At 44.3% G+C, this 15,104-nt stretch overlaps 1 protein-coding gene across 1 annotated transcript in view; it reads right to left on the bottom strand.

Annotated features, from left to right (window-relative positions):
* Positions 1-15,104, bottom strand: part of LOC144818604 (broad substrate specificity ATP-binding cassette transporter ABCG2-like) — a 413,780-nt gene that overhangs the window by 22,067 nt on the left and 376,609 nt on the right. Inside the window, exon 15 of the mRNA XM_078676198.1 lies at positions 6,976-7,085. Coding sequence (XP_078532324.1) covers positions 6,976-7,085 — 110 coding nt within the window. The remainder of the gene's footprint in view (positions 1-6,975; positions 7,086-15,104) is intronic.

Raw genomic sequence — 15,104 nt, 5'->3', positions numbered from 1 at the left:
CAGGGAAGCAGTTCAAAACAGCTTTCACAGATCTGTAACTGGATGCTGCCCATCTAGTATCAAGCATTTTCCCTATCTTCTGAAGCTGTACACATAGCTCGCTGGACCCCGGCAACCTCATCAACTGTATCTGCCACAGCAAGTTCTAGTCTGTGAGCCAAACAGTGCCATGTCAGTACAGGATTTGGAAATTCTGATTTCAGCAATGCTACTATTCCTCCTTTTTTAGCAAACATTACTGCTGCTCCATTTGCACATACTGCAAACGAGGTATCATGTAGCAGACTTTTTGTGAGTCCAACTTTTTCGAAGTAGTTTAGGAGAGCTGTCTTTACGCCAAGGGCATTTGTTTCTGCCAGCTCCAGCAGGCCGAAATAGATGGTCACTGGGGTACTTACATTTCCAAAAATGCCATGGAGGTAGATGATTAAGGTAGAAGCATTGCTAATAGAAGATATGCAGGTAAACATGTCACACAGCATCCCCCATGTTATCCTATGGGCAAGATAGCCTTTCAATAGTGAAAAACGAAATTGGCAGTATTTTACTATCAAGACATGTTACCCACATTAACACCAAACAAAAAAAACGGGACGTCTGGTCACCCTACCTTTGAGGCCCACAAATAGAGCCCCCTAGAGCCCCCTTTCGAGGCCCCCAAAAAACTGGGGGGCTCAGCCCCCCACAGCCCCCTCCCACTTAAAGCCCTGCACCCGCCCCCAACCAGGCACTCCAGGCACTTCTGCTTTCTCGCAGTGCGAGAAGAAGAAACATGAAATGGTAGTTTTACCATTTCATGTTTCTGCCCATCACACTGCGAGAAAGCAGTGGAGCGACGCCCCCACGCCCCAATGGAGGGGCCGCTACTGATTAAGACAGCTGTGAAAGATGCATAAAAGAGGACTAGGGTCCCACTAACCCACTGCCTCCTCCTCTCACTCACAGGAGACTGTAAGAGCCCCAGGCAAACTTTTGGAATCTGTGTTTTGCAGTTGAACCTGAAAAAAAGAAGCCAGAGGAGTTCACTGCCACCAGAAATACAGAATCACAATTCTAGTGTGAAGACTGCATGAAGAAGATCGTGAGACAGGTTTGGATTTGCGCCGTGGCTGAATATTGTTATTATTTGTCTTTGTTCATGTTCATTATTTGACTTTAATACGACCCCATACAACATTGGATGTTGTGTTTAGCAGTGTTGATGTGTGTCCTAGTCCTTTGTAGTTATATTTCTGCTTTCATGAAATTTGAAATAAACTGTGGGGATGAAACCCTTTTACATCCCCCCACTGTTCTTCTGCAACTCATGGGGATGGTGAATTTTAATTTCCCTCAAATAGAAAACAAAGTTTGAAAGAATATTTAATGTTTTATTATTTTTGCAGCAGTCACCTTTTGGGGTCCTTATTCTACTTGCTCCTATCAAGAAGCCAGGAAGTTGCGCTATTGTGCTTGCTCTGATGTACTGGCCTGTAGTTCTAGCTCAGTAGTTTGAGCTGAAATTAGTGTGGAGTGTGCACGTTACAGATCTCATTGCCGGCCGGGTGGACTCAAACTTTCCTTCATCTTTGACTGTGTTAGAAGTATGATTATTCTATCCCAGTACTATTTGTAACATGTCTTATTTGAATAGTCAGTGGTGTAATAACTGTGCTTCTAATAGCCCACTGCAGTAACTGGGTGGTTACAGTGCAGGCTGCAGATCAAGATATTGCATATTGTTCTCTCCCTGTGTAGCTAGTGGGATAATGCACCTATTGTAACCATCTCTGTGCAACCAGTGTGACACATTTTAGAATCCCCTTACGGAGGAATCAGCGTTTTTATGTTTTGGCTCCCTCTAATGACACGTTCTTGCATGAAATACATCCTGAAAACTGAAACACCGACAAAGACATTTTGCTATATAATGTACGGTAGAAAAGAAATATTATTTCGGTACATTCTGAACAAAGAGTCTTCACCCGGAAAATTAAGACGCAGGTGAATTCTGATATTCATTGATGCATTCCCCTGCTTGCTTGACTCCTTAGAAGGAAAGGGAAACCAAAAACAGAGATGCAGGAAATATATGAGGAAACTTTGATTTACAGTGCTTCAGTGGTTCCAAAACTGGTGAGCATCTGTTCGGAGCTCCCCTGGCTAATTTTAACGGCGCACCAGGGTGCTGCGGTGCACAGATTGAGAACTGCTGCAGTAGTACTTAACCAGGTGGGTGCTGCAGGGCCACTGGTGACAAAGCAGCTCTGCCTAGTGGATCAGGGGTGTCAAGTCCACAGCAAATGGTGAACTTAGCTGTATCCCTCTCGACAAACACCTGGGAAAGCACAGTCCGAGCCTCCTCCAGGACCATCGGCAGCACCTGCGCAACCATTTCCCACAGGGCACGGAAATAGCAGCACAAAAGACATGCAGGGTTCACAGACCGCAGTCCCAGGCTGGCGGAACAAAACATATTCCTCCCCAAACTGTCCAGCTGCTTGGATTCCCTGACTAGGGGTGCATTAGGGAATGCACCAGGATTTACATGGGATGTTGAGCCGTGGACCACCCAGCTCTAGGGGATGGGGTGTTTGGTGGGGAACTTTGGGTCCCCTGGAGTGGGGCAGTGGCAGTGGGCAATAGTCCTACTTAAAAGTGCCCCTGTGTTGAGGTTGGACCAGGTCCCAAATAGGATGTCCTTGAAGGCTTCATTGAAAGGGAGAAGCGGTTCTGAGAGGGACACCCCGGTTGCAGCACCTCTGTCAAGACATTTGTCTTGACTGCCATGGAGGGTAGACTAATGTCATGGACCTCAGTTGCCATCCGCACTACCATGGAGGATGACGCACCTCCCTCCGTAGCCACATTACAGGGAGAAAGCTTGCTAGTATCTGGAGAAGTGTCCAGCTCACCGGTTTAACCCAGATTCTCATACCAGGTCATATTTCCTTCCTCATAAGGCTGGTGGCCAGTGACACCTCCCAATCCTCCCCGAGTCCTGGCCAGTAAGAGTAGGGCTCACACTCCAGCCTGGACAGCATGGTTCAGGTCAGTGCTTCGTATCAGAGTTTGGGAAGAGGATCGGGATGGCGGAGCCACTGGAGTGAACCATGAAGGAGCCCTTCCTGAACCCACGTTGCTTGAATGTGCACCAGCAGAATGGGCTGACCAAATATGAGGTGCGTGCCTCATAGAATACTTTTAGAGTTGGGCGGGAGTCGCTCCAGCTCATGGAAACTCGGGGAGGCACGGAGCCGGCCCAGGTGCTCGCGGAGCTGCAGAGCCAGGCCATAAGTGGTGATTCTCTCTTGTCTTGTCGGCCGATGCGAAGTCAAAGCAGACTACGACTTCTTGTGGGACTTCGCATTACTCGAATGGCTCAATGACTTGGAGTGCAATGCCGACCTTGGGCTCCACAACCGTTCCAGGGACCTTGATTGTCGCGGCATCAACCACCAGAAACTTGAGGGAGCGCTCATTCAAGGTCTTTGGGTGCATGGTGCAGCAGTTGGGACAGGCCTTCAGGTCGTGGTCCCGCTCCAGGCACCAGGGGCAAACAAGATGCTGTTTTGTCATGGACATTTGTCAGTGATAGGTGCTGCAGGGCTTGCAGCTGGCTTTCTTAGATGAAATTTGTTCCACGCCAACCTCAAAAAACCTTCGAAATAATGTCGAAAAAACCTATTCAAAAAATGACTACGGGTTACCTCTTCCTGGATCTGCGTGTGTGGGTGACACCTATATAGGCACTACGGACGTCACTTCCGGCACGGACATCGCCAATGACACCACATGGAGCCAAACAACACCACTTACCCGCACACAGGGAGTCATTCTAAGGTAAGGAATCTGCAGCTAGAAGTCTCTATCAGATTCATGTTTTATTAACAGTTATAAAATAGTAATATCTATTAAACATCATCAAGTAATTTTTGTATTTTGAAAGCACATTGTTGTTTCCTTACCATCGTCAATCCCCTTTCTCTCATCATTTCTAAAGTACATGCCATCAGCAACCCCTGTACACTGGCTTCAACATCAGGACATCAAAATCTAAATAGACAATTGCATTGGATACGCTCCTTGGCCACTTAGCCCCAAGTATTATGTGATCCATGGTCTGCACTACACTTTCAACAAATGTAATAGTTCAGGCCTATGAGCCTTTAACTCTCCCTACCCCTCATCTTCATCTTCCGCTTCACTGATTGCCACAGCCAGTACTAGACCCTGTTAATGCAAGCTTTATAGACACAAATGAGAAAGTCTAGGATTAAAGACTCTTTCAAATCTACATAATCTCACTCGAACCAACTGTTCCGCCCATCCAAATATCTACTCTCCTTCCCCTGTAATATAATTCTGTTTTTATATCTAGGCTTCTAGCCTGCCTCTCCACTCTTTTTAACAACTCTCCTCTCTGGCTCTGAACTGGAAGTCTTTAAATCGAAGGGAACCAATCCTTGCTAACAAAAAACCCCAAGAGTCCACCCTCTCCAATTCCTCCATCTGCTGCCCACTAGCACAATGTTTTCCAAAAGCGTTCATCAGATGGAGTTCCGTTGGCTCACCAGATAGCTATACTTATTTAATCTGCTACATCTACCTTGATTATGATTTTGTTCATTTTGCTCAACCAAAACCATTCTCAGTTGCTCCCACTGTTTCTCTTTCCTCAATGGTCAAACACCTTGAACTATTCACAGCATTCGATAACGCTAATACCAAGTGCCTTTGTAGGAATTTCCAACAAGGCATTAGACAAGATCTCCTCCTATCATTTAAACTTCTCATTCTTTGTATTCTGGTGCTCCTTTTATTCTGCATTTAAACCCTTACCAGGAAATGTTTCATAAGACGTGTCCCTGATAATGCTCCTAGTTTCCCAATAAACCACCTCTCTTCGTAAACAATGAAACATGAATGTTTTCTCCTTACCAGCCTTCATACCTAGCATGCAAACAAAAGTCTTTGTCTCACAGCCATCTGACATAGGATGGTTTTACACTCCCTTGTGCTTAGCTCCTCAAATACAGGAATGACAATGTTGTGTATCTTTAGCCTCCACAATCCTGTCCTCCCCAGTTAATTTCCCTTCAAGTACCTTGCCACCAGCCTTCTCAACCAGAAAGCTTGATGTGATGCCTATCTCTAGCATGTGAATAGAACCATTCAGCACTACGGCAGCTGTCATGTTAGTCATCAACAACGCACCTTGTGTCCCTGTGGCAGGCCTTTGCAGTACACCTCAAACCTCAAACTGTACTGTTTGGTGACACAGCCTTCTCAGTAATAGCTGCCAGAGATGTGTGCGCACTTTCAGCTTATCTTCTTTCAGTCCCATCATTACACAAATTTTGCTTTAAGTCTTAAGAGCTTTATAAATGTCAAATAACATAACAAATAACAAAATGCCATCGCCCCACCTAATCCAAATATTCAACTTTGCATCAAAATGTTAGCTAAATTTCCCAGCCATGCACATAATTCACTCCACTGCTGACGTTTTTGCTAATGGGCACACATAAAGCACAGTGTGTGTACCAACTTACCTTGGAATTCAAAGCTATAAATGGTATCTCACACCACATGATCACTTACATGCATCGTCTGACTTTCTGTACTCAGCCAACCAAACCTCTAGACTGTACCAGAGACGTTCTTTGACCTTGAATGTTTAGAGCCTTCAAAGTTCCAGTACCTCCACCCCCATCACCCAATGGTGTACCTACTCTAGGGGCATCAGAACTCCTGGGCCCAATTTTGATTTATCTCATGCCCTCCTCTTTGAAATCAATAGCTATAAAATCTACTACTCTCTCCCACCAATACATTCCATGCAACCACATTTTTATATCTTTATACTATCCCTGACATAAATATGCATCTGCACAATTAGAAAGACAAAATGCGGCTGACCAAAGCTTAGCACCTCGGTTTCTTAAGTAAACAAATTATTAAATTGTCTGTGCAACCACCTCCGGAGTACGCCGCTCTTTTACTCCACTGGAAACCAGATAGAAGATTCATAAGAAGAAGGACGGTGCACCAGGATGAAGTCAGAGAATTCCAAATGTATTCCAAAATATATTCTTTATTATATTTTTAATTTAAAATGTGGACATCAGCCAACGTGTTTCGTTCCGAATGACTTCCAAGTCGATCAATTCGTCTGGAGGGTAAAAACCCAGGTCCTTTTTGAAAGTCCGGATGAGGCACTGCTACCGTGAGCGTCGACACTGACAAGGACTATTGGCCCTTACCTTGGCCTTCGGACTCTTTTAAATTTTGATGTGATTAGTGAAGGTGAATACGAAGGACCTGGGTTTTTACCCTCCAGATTAATTGATCTACTTGGAAGTCTGTGGGACATTGAAACTTATTTATGATTTTTGAATCCAGGCCTCCAAGGAATACGATTCAAATTTTGGGACCAACTGACTGTCGGAGACTGATTGAGTGAACCAAGACAAAGACACTTCTGCACTGACAAAGTTCCATTCGGAACGAAACGCGTTGGCTGATGCCCACATTTTAAATTGAAAATTTAATAAAGAATATATTTTGGAATACATTTGGCATTCTCGGACTTCATCCTGTGCACCGTCCATCTTTTTATGAATATGCATCTGTATGTACAAATATGTAAAACCTGTCTCCTATTTTGATGCATCCTTAACTTCCTTTTTATGTCTGTTTGCCTCTCACTATCTGCTGATCACACATCCATCATTTTATCCGGGATTTACCATGTAACCACTCGCAGTGCTACACACAGCACACCTCGTTTGAGGAGCTTTAAGACTGCAATACTAACAACAAATTATTTGGATGTCTGACCGTTAATCCAGCACCACCATGACTTCTGATGGATTCCTATGATATTTTTGGTGCTGGAACAACCAATACTTCAAAGCATCAGAGGAATCAGCTCACAGGTGATGAACGTTACAATGTGGACATGAAGGATTCATTATAAGTCAACACACTTACACATTGGATGTGGCACTGCTATTGCTGCAACTTCCTTGAGCCAAGCTGCTGTTGCCGTTGGAATGGGTCATGTCAAATACCAGTCCTGTAAATTCATTCACTTCGAGAGCCTTGCAAAGAAAACAAAACATAGAATTGATCAGAGGGAACCTTTGGGTGAATTGTTTTCAAGCATCTGTTTTAGAGCAAAATCACAAGTCAAAGTGTGTCCATTTGCTGGATCTATCAAAGACAGGAAATGTTATTGATGTAGACCTTAACAGAGACTCTCAAAGCACAATAGAGGAAATAAAACGGTGCACATACTACAGTAGATATTCGTGCTTTGTTCGAACTTCTTTTATTATGCTTTAAGACTAAAGCATGTACGGACATGGTACTCTGTGACCTTGAAGCACAACAACCCGAGGGATGAGGGGGGAAGATAAGCTCCAGTCACAGAGATTCTGGCTGGAAAGGCATCTTCCGTTGTAAACATCTATGCCCCTCGCCACCTTACTGAAGGTTTTTTAAAGCGCATACGTTGGTTGATGTCCCAGCTCCCGGATCATTAGCACCAACCCTAATTGGGTTATCAACCTTAAAATGGATAGACCTAACACTGGAACCTCAAGCTACATGATCCGACCTCTTTGGCAAAATTGTCGTCTGCAATGAACTTGCGAACCGTGTAGCACTGAACCTATACACACCCGAGTAGTTACTCTTACACTTAGGCACCCATAAGTCAAAATCAGAACTAGATTATTTCTTTATGCTCAATATATATCTGGGTGAGGTTTTAGGTAACAAATAATGCCTCAGGGGCTCTCAGACCACTCACCCTTAAAACGTACACAAGATGGGACACATGGGGATAGTAGGAGAAGTTGGCACTTTAGTACCTGGTGGTTGACAGACAAGTTGTTCCATCTTTATGTTGATGAGACGATAAAGAAATATTAAGCACTAAACGCTGGTTCTGTACGATATGGGAGGCATTTTCGTACATGTAGGGCAGACTTAATAACTACATATTCGGTCACAATAGGTGTCAACAGGAAGTTGGCTCTTGAATGGAGGCACTCCTCCTTGAATTGGAAGCAACATTCATAGCCACACAACTGCCAAAACTCGTAGGAACATTAAGCACCATCACACTTGTTTATCCCAGACACTGATAGTGGAGGCAAGACTAGCCTGGCTACTGTCACAGAGCAGGGTCTACCACAGGGGCAACAAGTCAAAAAATTGTTGCACCAGTGAAAAGAATCTCACCTGAATGTGTGCAGCTTAAAATCCTAGAATGTGAACACCATCCAATATAGCCACTATATAGTTGGTGTTTTCGACACACCCTCCACAGTTATATGCAGAATGCATTGGCATCAAGGGATTAGTAGTTCAGCTGAGTCCTCCCCTAGTTACAGAAGAAAGAGCTGCTTTAGAAGTTGGTATTAGTGAGGGTGAGCTGTCAGAGGTCCTCTGGCAACTGCAAGGGGTGAAGGCAGAGGCTACAATGGCTTTATGGCTAAATTCTTAAAAATCCTTAATGTCCTGTACTGTCGTACCACCATTCAAGACTATGCCTGATGAGGTGCAGGTGATTGGCTTGCTCCCCCAAGACCCGAGCACAGCTGAAACCATGGCACTCCACCGGACCTCTTCTGCACATCATACTGGCCCATCTCACTCAACCACTGAGGTGAGAACTTTTGCCAAGGTTCTAGCCACTAGGCTGGAAAAAACAATTCAGATCAGTCATTCATCCCGACCAATGTGGCTTCAAGCCAGGTAGGTCGACCAGGCATAACACCAGGAGGCTAAGGAATCTTTGGTGCAGTCTCCTGGCTGTGGTGCCCAATGGCCCTGCTGCTGGCGATTTAGAAAAAGGGGTTTTACCCTGTGGAATGAGAGTAGTTTTGTGGTCTTGGGAAGGGTCCACATAAGTCCTTAGTTCTGACAATTCATGCGGCTCTTATATACAGATCAGCTGGCCCGAGTCAGGGTAAGCAGCTGAACATCCGAGGCATTCCCCACGCAGCAGGGTACAAGGCAGGGGGGCCTTCTTTCTCTCTCCTGTTGTTTGCCATAGTAATTGAGCCACTGGCGGATAGCTTAGAATCAATGCACAGGATCGGGTTTTTTGAGTGGACTTCAAGAGTACCAGACTGCGTCTTACTGTATGGGGAGGACTTGTTCATCTAACTCCCCCAGCCTGAAGACTCTGGAAGGGGAGTCCTCTAAGTCTTACACACATTTGCCATATAGTCCATGCTGGTGAAGAACACAAAGAAACCTGTGGTGTACCCAATTTGAGCAAAGATGGAAGACGGAGTGGGCTCACAGCCTGTGATTTTCAGCAAAAGGTTTTAAATACTTAAGTGTATATGGGTCTGAGGATGTGGCAATGGCATGGGAGCACAATCTCCAATATCAAACCATCAGATTGCACAGCAATCCTAACCTCTGGGCTCCACGCCCAGTGTCACTTTCAGGGAAAGCATACATTACTTAACATCTCTTATTGCCGTACCTCCTATACCAACTGCCGAAACTGCAAAACTACCCATACTATATCCCCAAGAAATTCTTTGTGGGAATAAAAATACCAATCCATAGATTCCTGTGGAACAGCGGCCCTCCTTGGATAGCAATGGCCAAATGGTGTAAATCATAATAAAATGTTGGGATTCGGGCCACAGATATTCATTCCTAGTACCTCACCTTCCAGTTGATCGTGGCGAACGAAAGGCCTGATAAGCTGCATGCAGTACTGGCATGTGCAGTGAGCCAGGGTGATGGACCATGGGCTGTGTAGAATCCCTGCAACACCTATAAGGATGTAATGTGGACCCCCCCCCCCCATGTACAGTGTAGTGATATGGTTATGGCGGGAAACACAGCAAGACAATGGATGTCACAGAAATCTTTTTGGGTAAGAAGAAAGTATCCAAAATATGTCACCGGTGATAAAGACGCATCTCACCTTTGGAAAGTTAAAATCTGCATGGAGGGGAGATGAGGGAGAAATCCCTGATGATGAATACCAGGAAGCCGAGATAGCACCAAGATCAGGTGCCATTGCTGCACAATTAACACTGATGCAACTGAAGTTCCTACTTAGGGTCTACAGGATACCTCAGCAGTTGTGGCACCTTGGCAGGGCTGCTCACCCGGCTGTTGAAATGCTAACTGGAATAAGGGCCACTCTACTCAGGTAATGGTCCTGCCAGGTGATTCAGGTGTATTGGCAGGGAATAATCTGCACTGTCAGAATTACCAACTGGAAAATTGAGATGGACCCAATACTCGCTTTCCTACACATCACCTCTAGTCTCTACACAAGCAGACACAAACTGGCATTTGCAGTGGCAAAGCGCAACATTGCACAGGACGGATAAGTGATGATCCTCAGCGCTTAAATCCTGGGCACGGGGGATGGATCACTGCATGCCTTGGGAAAAACCAATCTATTGAGTTCAGAGTAACATTGAACACTCAAAGGTCTGAGGGTACTGGAGGTAGCACTGCAAAAAATATTCAGAATTAAATTGGCACGAGGAATAGGTGTTATACATACTAGTGTAGTGTCATCAACAACAGACCCAAACCTTCGGGGACTGCAAAATGTTGGGCATTGATGTATGCATATGATTCTTACAGCACTGGATGAAGACTGCAATCAAGTAATGATTTACAGGTTGAGACGTCCTAATGTGTTTGGTTGTTCTAAAAAACTCTGTGAAATCTTTTGGAAAAAAAGCATAAACAATCGAATACTGACATCTTATACACCATATTTACAAAAGGAGCTGAACCGTTGATTAAGGGAAGGACCACGGAAGCCCCAGTTCTTCTGATCATAGGTTCTGGCGATAGCTCTAAATAAGGTTGCATTCTGATAACTAGGCTGTGTCCAATCAAGATTTATAGAATTTCACTTTTGAAAACGTACTGAACGTGAGGTACTGCCTTTTTCTGGGCCGATTGCAGCTGTCCCTTTACAAAACTCCTTCAATATTTATTTAAGCTCTATAGCATAGTTGATACTCTTTACAAAAATATACAGTTTCACTGGACTCTAAAGAAAACAAACTATTAAATTAATTAGCAGATCATAGTGGCTTGGGTCAAAGCAAATGTGCTCAACTGTCCGAAATCCATTTGTAGTGCTCGGATCGACATTGAGGACCCCAAAGTAAAGAGCTTGCATAATAATTTCCCTTTTATTTTCTGTATCGAGGTCCAAGACTCAAAAGGCATATATTTGGGTTGTTGAGTGATTGTGGTGTGAGCCCTGACAAGCAGTAACCACAATCCCTATCAGGGCGAGGCACAAGCCAACCCTCTGGTAGTTTGGCACATAGCAGTCAGACTTAACTTAGAGGCAATATGTAAAGTATTTCTGCAAAACATCAAACAGTAAGCCAGTGAAAACACCACACATAAACGATCTTAACCCAAGTTAAACAAAAAGAGCAAAATGTAATTAACAAAACAACCAAAATTTCAAAAGTCCAATCAGTAGAACCGGAGTTATGAATTTTTAAAGAATAAAGTTTAAAATAGCCTAAAAGCACAAAACGCCAACCGTGGCCATCTAGTCACGCTGGACTGGGTGAAAGTCAAATGTTCAGGCTGACCTTGATGATGCACATGTCAGATACCGTCCCAGATTAATCATGCTGAAGAAGTACCTTCTCAAGTTTTGTGCCAAGAGTACTGTTAACATTGGAGAGGGCTGCGAGGAACAGGGAAATTGTTGCAGGAGGCTCTCAGGTTGGCACCTAGAGCAGGCTGGGCATCACGGACAAGCGGGCTGTGCAAAGAGCTGGGCTGGCAGTGGCTTGCTCTGGTTTTCGGTGCGAGTGGCGCGGTCTTGGTGCGAGTGGGCCCATTCCTGGTTGCGAAGAGCCCAAAACCTTGAGTTAGGAGCCCGTGAGCCACACCAAGGGTCCAGGACATGAGAGGCCCACCATGGGGGTCAGGAACTCCCTGCAATTCCGTACAGAGGCATGTTGGGGGAGTCTTTTATGTCCCTAAGGCTGAGAGCAGAAGGCCAGCAGACTAGCCCTTGGAGTCACTCTGGGGTCCTGGGTTCAAGAGGAAGTTACAGGTCCAGTTCTTCCCAAGGCAAGAGGGGAGCAGGCAGGAGTTCAGCACAGCAGGGCAGCAGTTCCTTCAGAGCAGCATTCCAGCAGAGTGACAGTCCTTTCAGAGGCACAGCAGTCCTTCTTCCTGGCAGAGTTTCCACAAGTTCAGAAGTGTCCTTCTTTTATACACAGGTGTGCCTTTGCAGTGGAGAAAACATCGAGAGGCATGCCTTTGAAGTGCACAGATGTCTGCCTTCCTGGTCCTCCCTCTCATTTTGCCATTGATGGTCCATCCAGTCACACCTAAGCTCCCCATTGTATGTGGCTGTCTAGGAGGCATACACAAAGCCCAACTGTCAATAGGCCCAGTCATGTTACTCAGAGACATGCTGCAGGCACCAAATGGCTAAGGTAAGAAAAATGACAACTTTCTAAAAGTGGCATTTTCAGAATTGTAATTTAAAATCCAACTGCACCATAAATTAGGATTTTAAATTGTGATTCAAGAGACACCGAAAATGAAGGGGTTACCTGTTCCCATTAGAATTACACTTATAACATGTAATAAGGTAATTCCAGTGTTATCCTACAGGAGAGGTAGGTCTTGCAGTAGTAAAACACTAATTTAACAGTTCTTCACTACCAGGACATGTAAAACTTAAACATTCTAAGTGTCCAACATTTTAAATACATTGCTACCTGCCCAATGGACTGTCCAGGGTCTACCCTAGCAGTGACTTATTTGTATTAAAAAGGAAGGGTTGGGACTGGCAAAGGTTTATTTGGCAGGTTGAGAGAGCAGTTTAAAACTGCACACACAGGCTTTGCGATTGCAGGTCTGAGACATGTTTAAAGTGCTACCTAATTCGGTAGCACAATCAATGCTGCAGGCCCACTAGCAGCATATATTTTACAGGCCCTAGGCACATGTAGTGCCATTTTACTATGGACTTACAAGTAAACTTAATATGCCAATTGGGTATAAACAATTCTACCATGTTTTAAGGTGAGAGCACAAGCACTTTAGCAGTGGTAAAGTGCACAGCGTCCTTAGACCAACAAAAATAATGAAACAAAAATGAAATAGGAGGAGTAAGGCAAAATAAATCTGGGGATGACTCTGCAGAAAGGGCCACGTACAACACAATCCATCTCCAGCCAAAAACCAAAGTAGACTAATCCCCGCTTAGATGATGCAACATGCACGAAGGCCCTGTCATGCAGGAGCATTTGTCAGTTCTATGCCTCCCTAAACTCAGTTGAAACATCTATCTATACACTCCTGAGCCACTAAACTGATCCATGGGGAACCCTACTCCTACTCCTAGTCTGTGGAACCTATTTGTGCAGCACCTAACCGTAACTTCCTCACATGTGCATCCCAGTAGGCAGACAGTTCCACCATGGCCAGCTAAGTGATATGGCCCATTCCAAAGTGATAGGACCCATTCCACCCCTTAGATCAGACTGTTGGGGCAGATCTGCAAAACAAAGACTGAACATGTGCTCCGCTGCAATCAAATTGTACAGCCCCTGATAATCCTTTACCTCACTGCCCTTCACCCAACCATCCAGTGCCTTGCACAAGGAATCCACACAAGGCACTGTTGGGTAAGTGTGTGACTGTCGCTAAACTTCTGTCTGTACTTCTCTGGGGTCAGACCATACTTCCTGGCAAAGGCTTCCTTCATGGAGGATACCTCATCCTGTATCCTTTCTCTTGGGCCAGTAGGGTGTCCCTCTGCTAATGAGGGATATAGATATAGGTATCCACAAACTAGCCAATCCTCCTCAGGGATCATGGGCATCTGTAAGGCAATCTCATAAGCCTCAAACCACTTCTCAATATCATCTCACAAGAAAATCAGGCACCAGACCTTTGGGAATATGGATACTCTTGTCTCCAAAGGTAAAAAAACATCTGGGGATAACCATGCAGAAAGGGCCAACTCCAACAATGTTTAACTGCATCAGAAGGGATTTTTAGCTTTCGGATGTGAATATGCTAAAATGCCTTCTATCAGGCTATTTCTAAAATGCCCTCCACCCCACAAATGAGCCTAGGCTTTACCAACCTAGAGATGATTAATATTATGATTATTACTCAAGTAATCACTTTGTCTATGTAGATTAAAATATGGATATAATGTGACCAAGCTGAGAGGATCAACAATACAAATGTGAATATATTGGTGGGAAATCATAAATAAATGGACACAATAAATAAGCTCAAAAATAGCCCTACTTTAGACCACTCCATGTCCCTATCCATGAAGGCACATCCCTGTCTGCTTCCATTGCGAATTTACAAAAAAGTGGAAAAGTAAAGGGCAATTATTAACTTCAGAACACCTTAAGGTATCTCAAGTGCAGGAATGTGTTTCCATTAAGTGGGTCTATTGCCTCAATGAAATATTGTTGAGAAAATTAATAAAAGCCATGTAATCTGGTTTCTGAATTGACTGAATTGGTTTCCGTTGACTGAATTCTACGCTGGGTTAAATAAACTCCAAAGGAATTAGACTAGGTAATTTTTAGTCCACCAGATTCAGCATAATCAAAGGGCAGAAATAGAACTATGTAAAGCGGAGTTCTCTGAGGAATGCGTGTTAGTAGTGGTTTAGGCCACTTTCAATTAAACCTGGGAAGAAAAGTAAGTTGGAACAGCTGATGAAACTTCTAGAGAGTATACATGCATAAAAGATCTGGCTAGATGCTTTAGTTTCAAGAGGCAGCCCTATTCTCTGACACAATAGTTCTGAAGCACTATTTTCTAAAGGTTTACTTCAACCACCACTCAAACATTAAACTAGAATTACAAACACCATACAAAAATCTCTATCTAAATGTGCCTTGTTCAGTCATATGCATCAACTACTACTTGATTAAACAATCCTTCACAGTTCATCCAAAAGGGCCAAACATGGAATTTAGCATTGTCAACGAAGTTCCAGTGCTCTCCTCTTACTCTTCCAAACTTTTGTGGCCTCTGACAATCACAGTTGCAATGACGCCACTTGCTCACTCCAGCTCAACTTAACTCATCTTTTCTGA

The sequence above is a fragment of the Lissotriton helveticus genome, chromosome 2_1 (genome assembly GCF_964261635.1).
Source record: "Lissotriton helveticus chromosome 2_1, aLisHel1.1, whole genome shotgun sequence".
Lineage (NCBI taxonomy): Eukaryota > Metazoa > Chordata > Amphibia > Caudata > Salamandridae > Lissotriton > Lissotriton helveticus.
The sequence above is the reverse complement of the archived record's forward strand: the minus strand, read 5'-3'. Positions and strand labels throughout refer to the sequence as shown.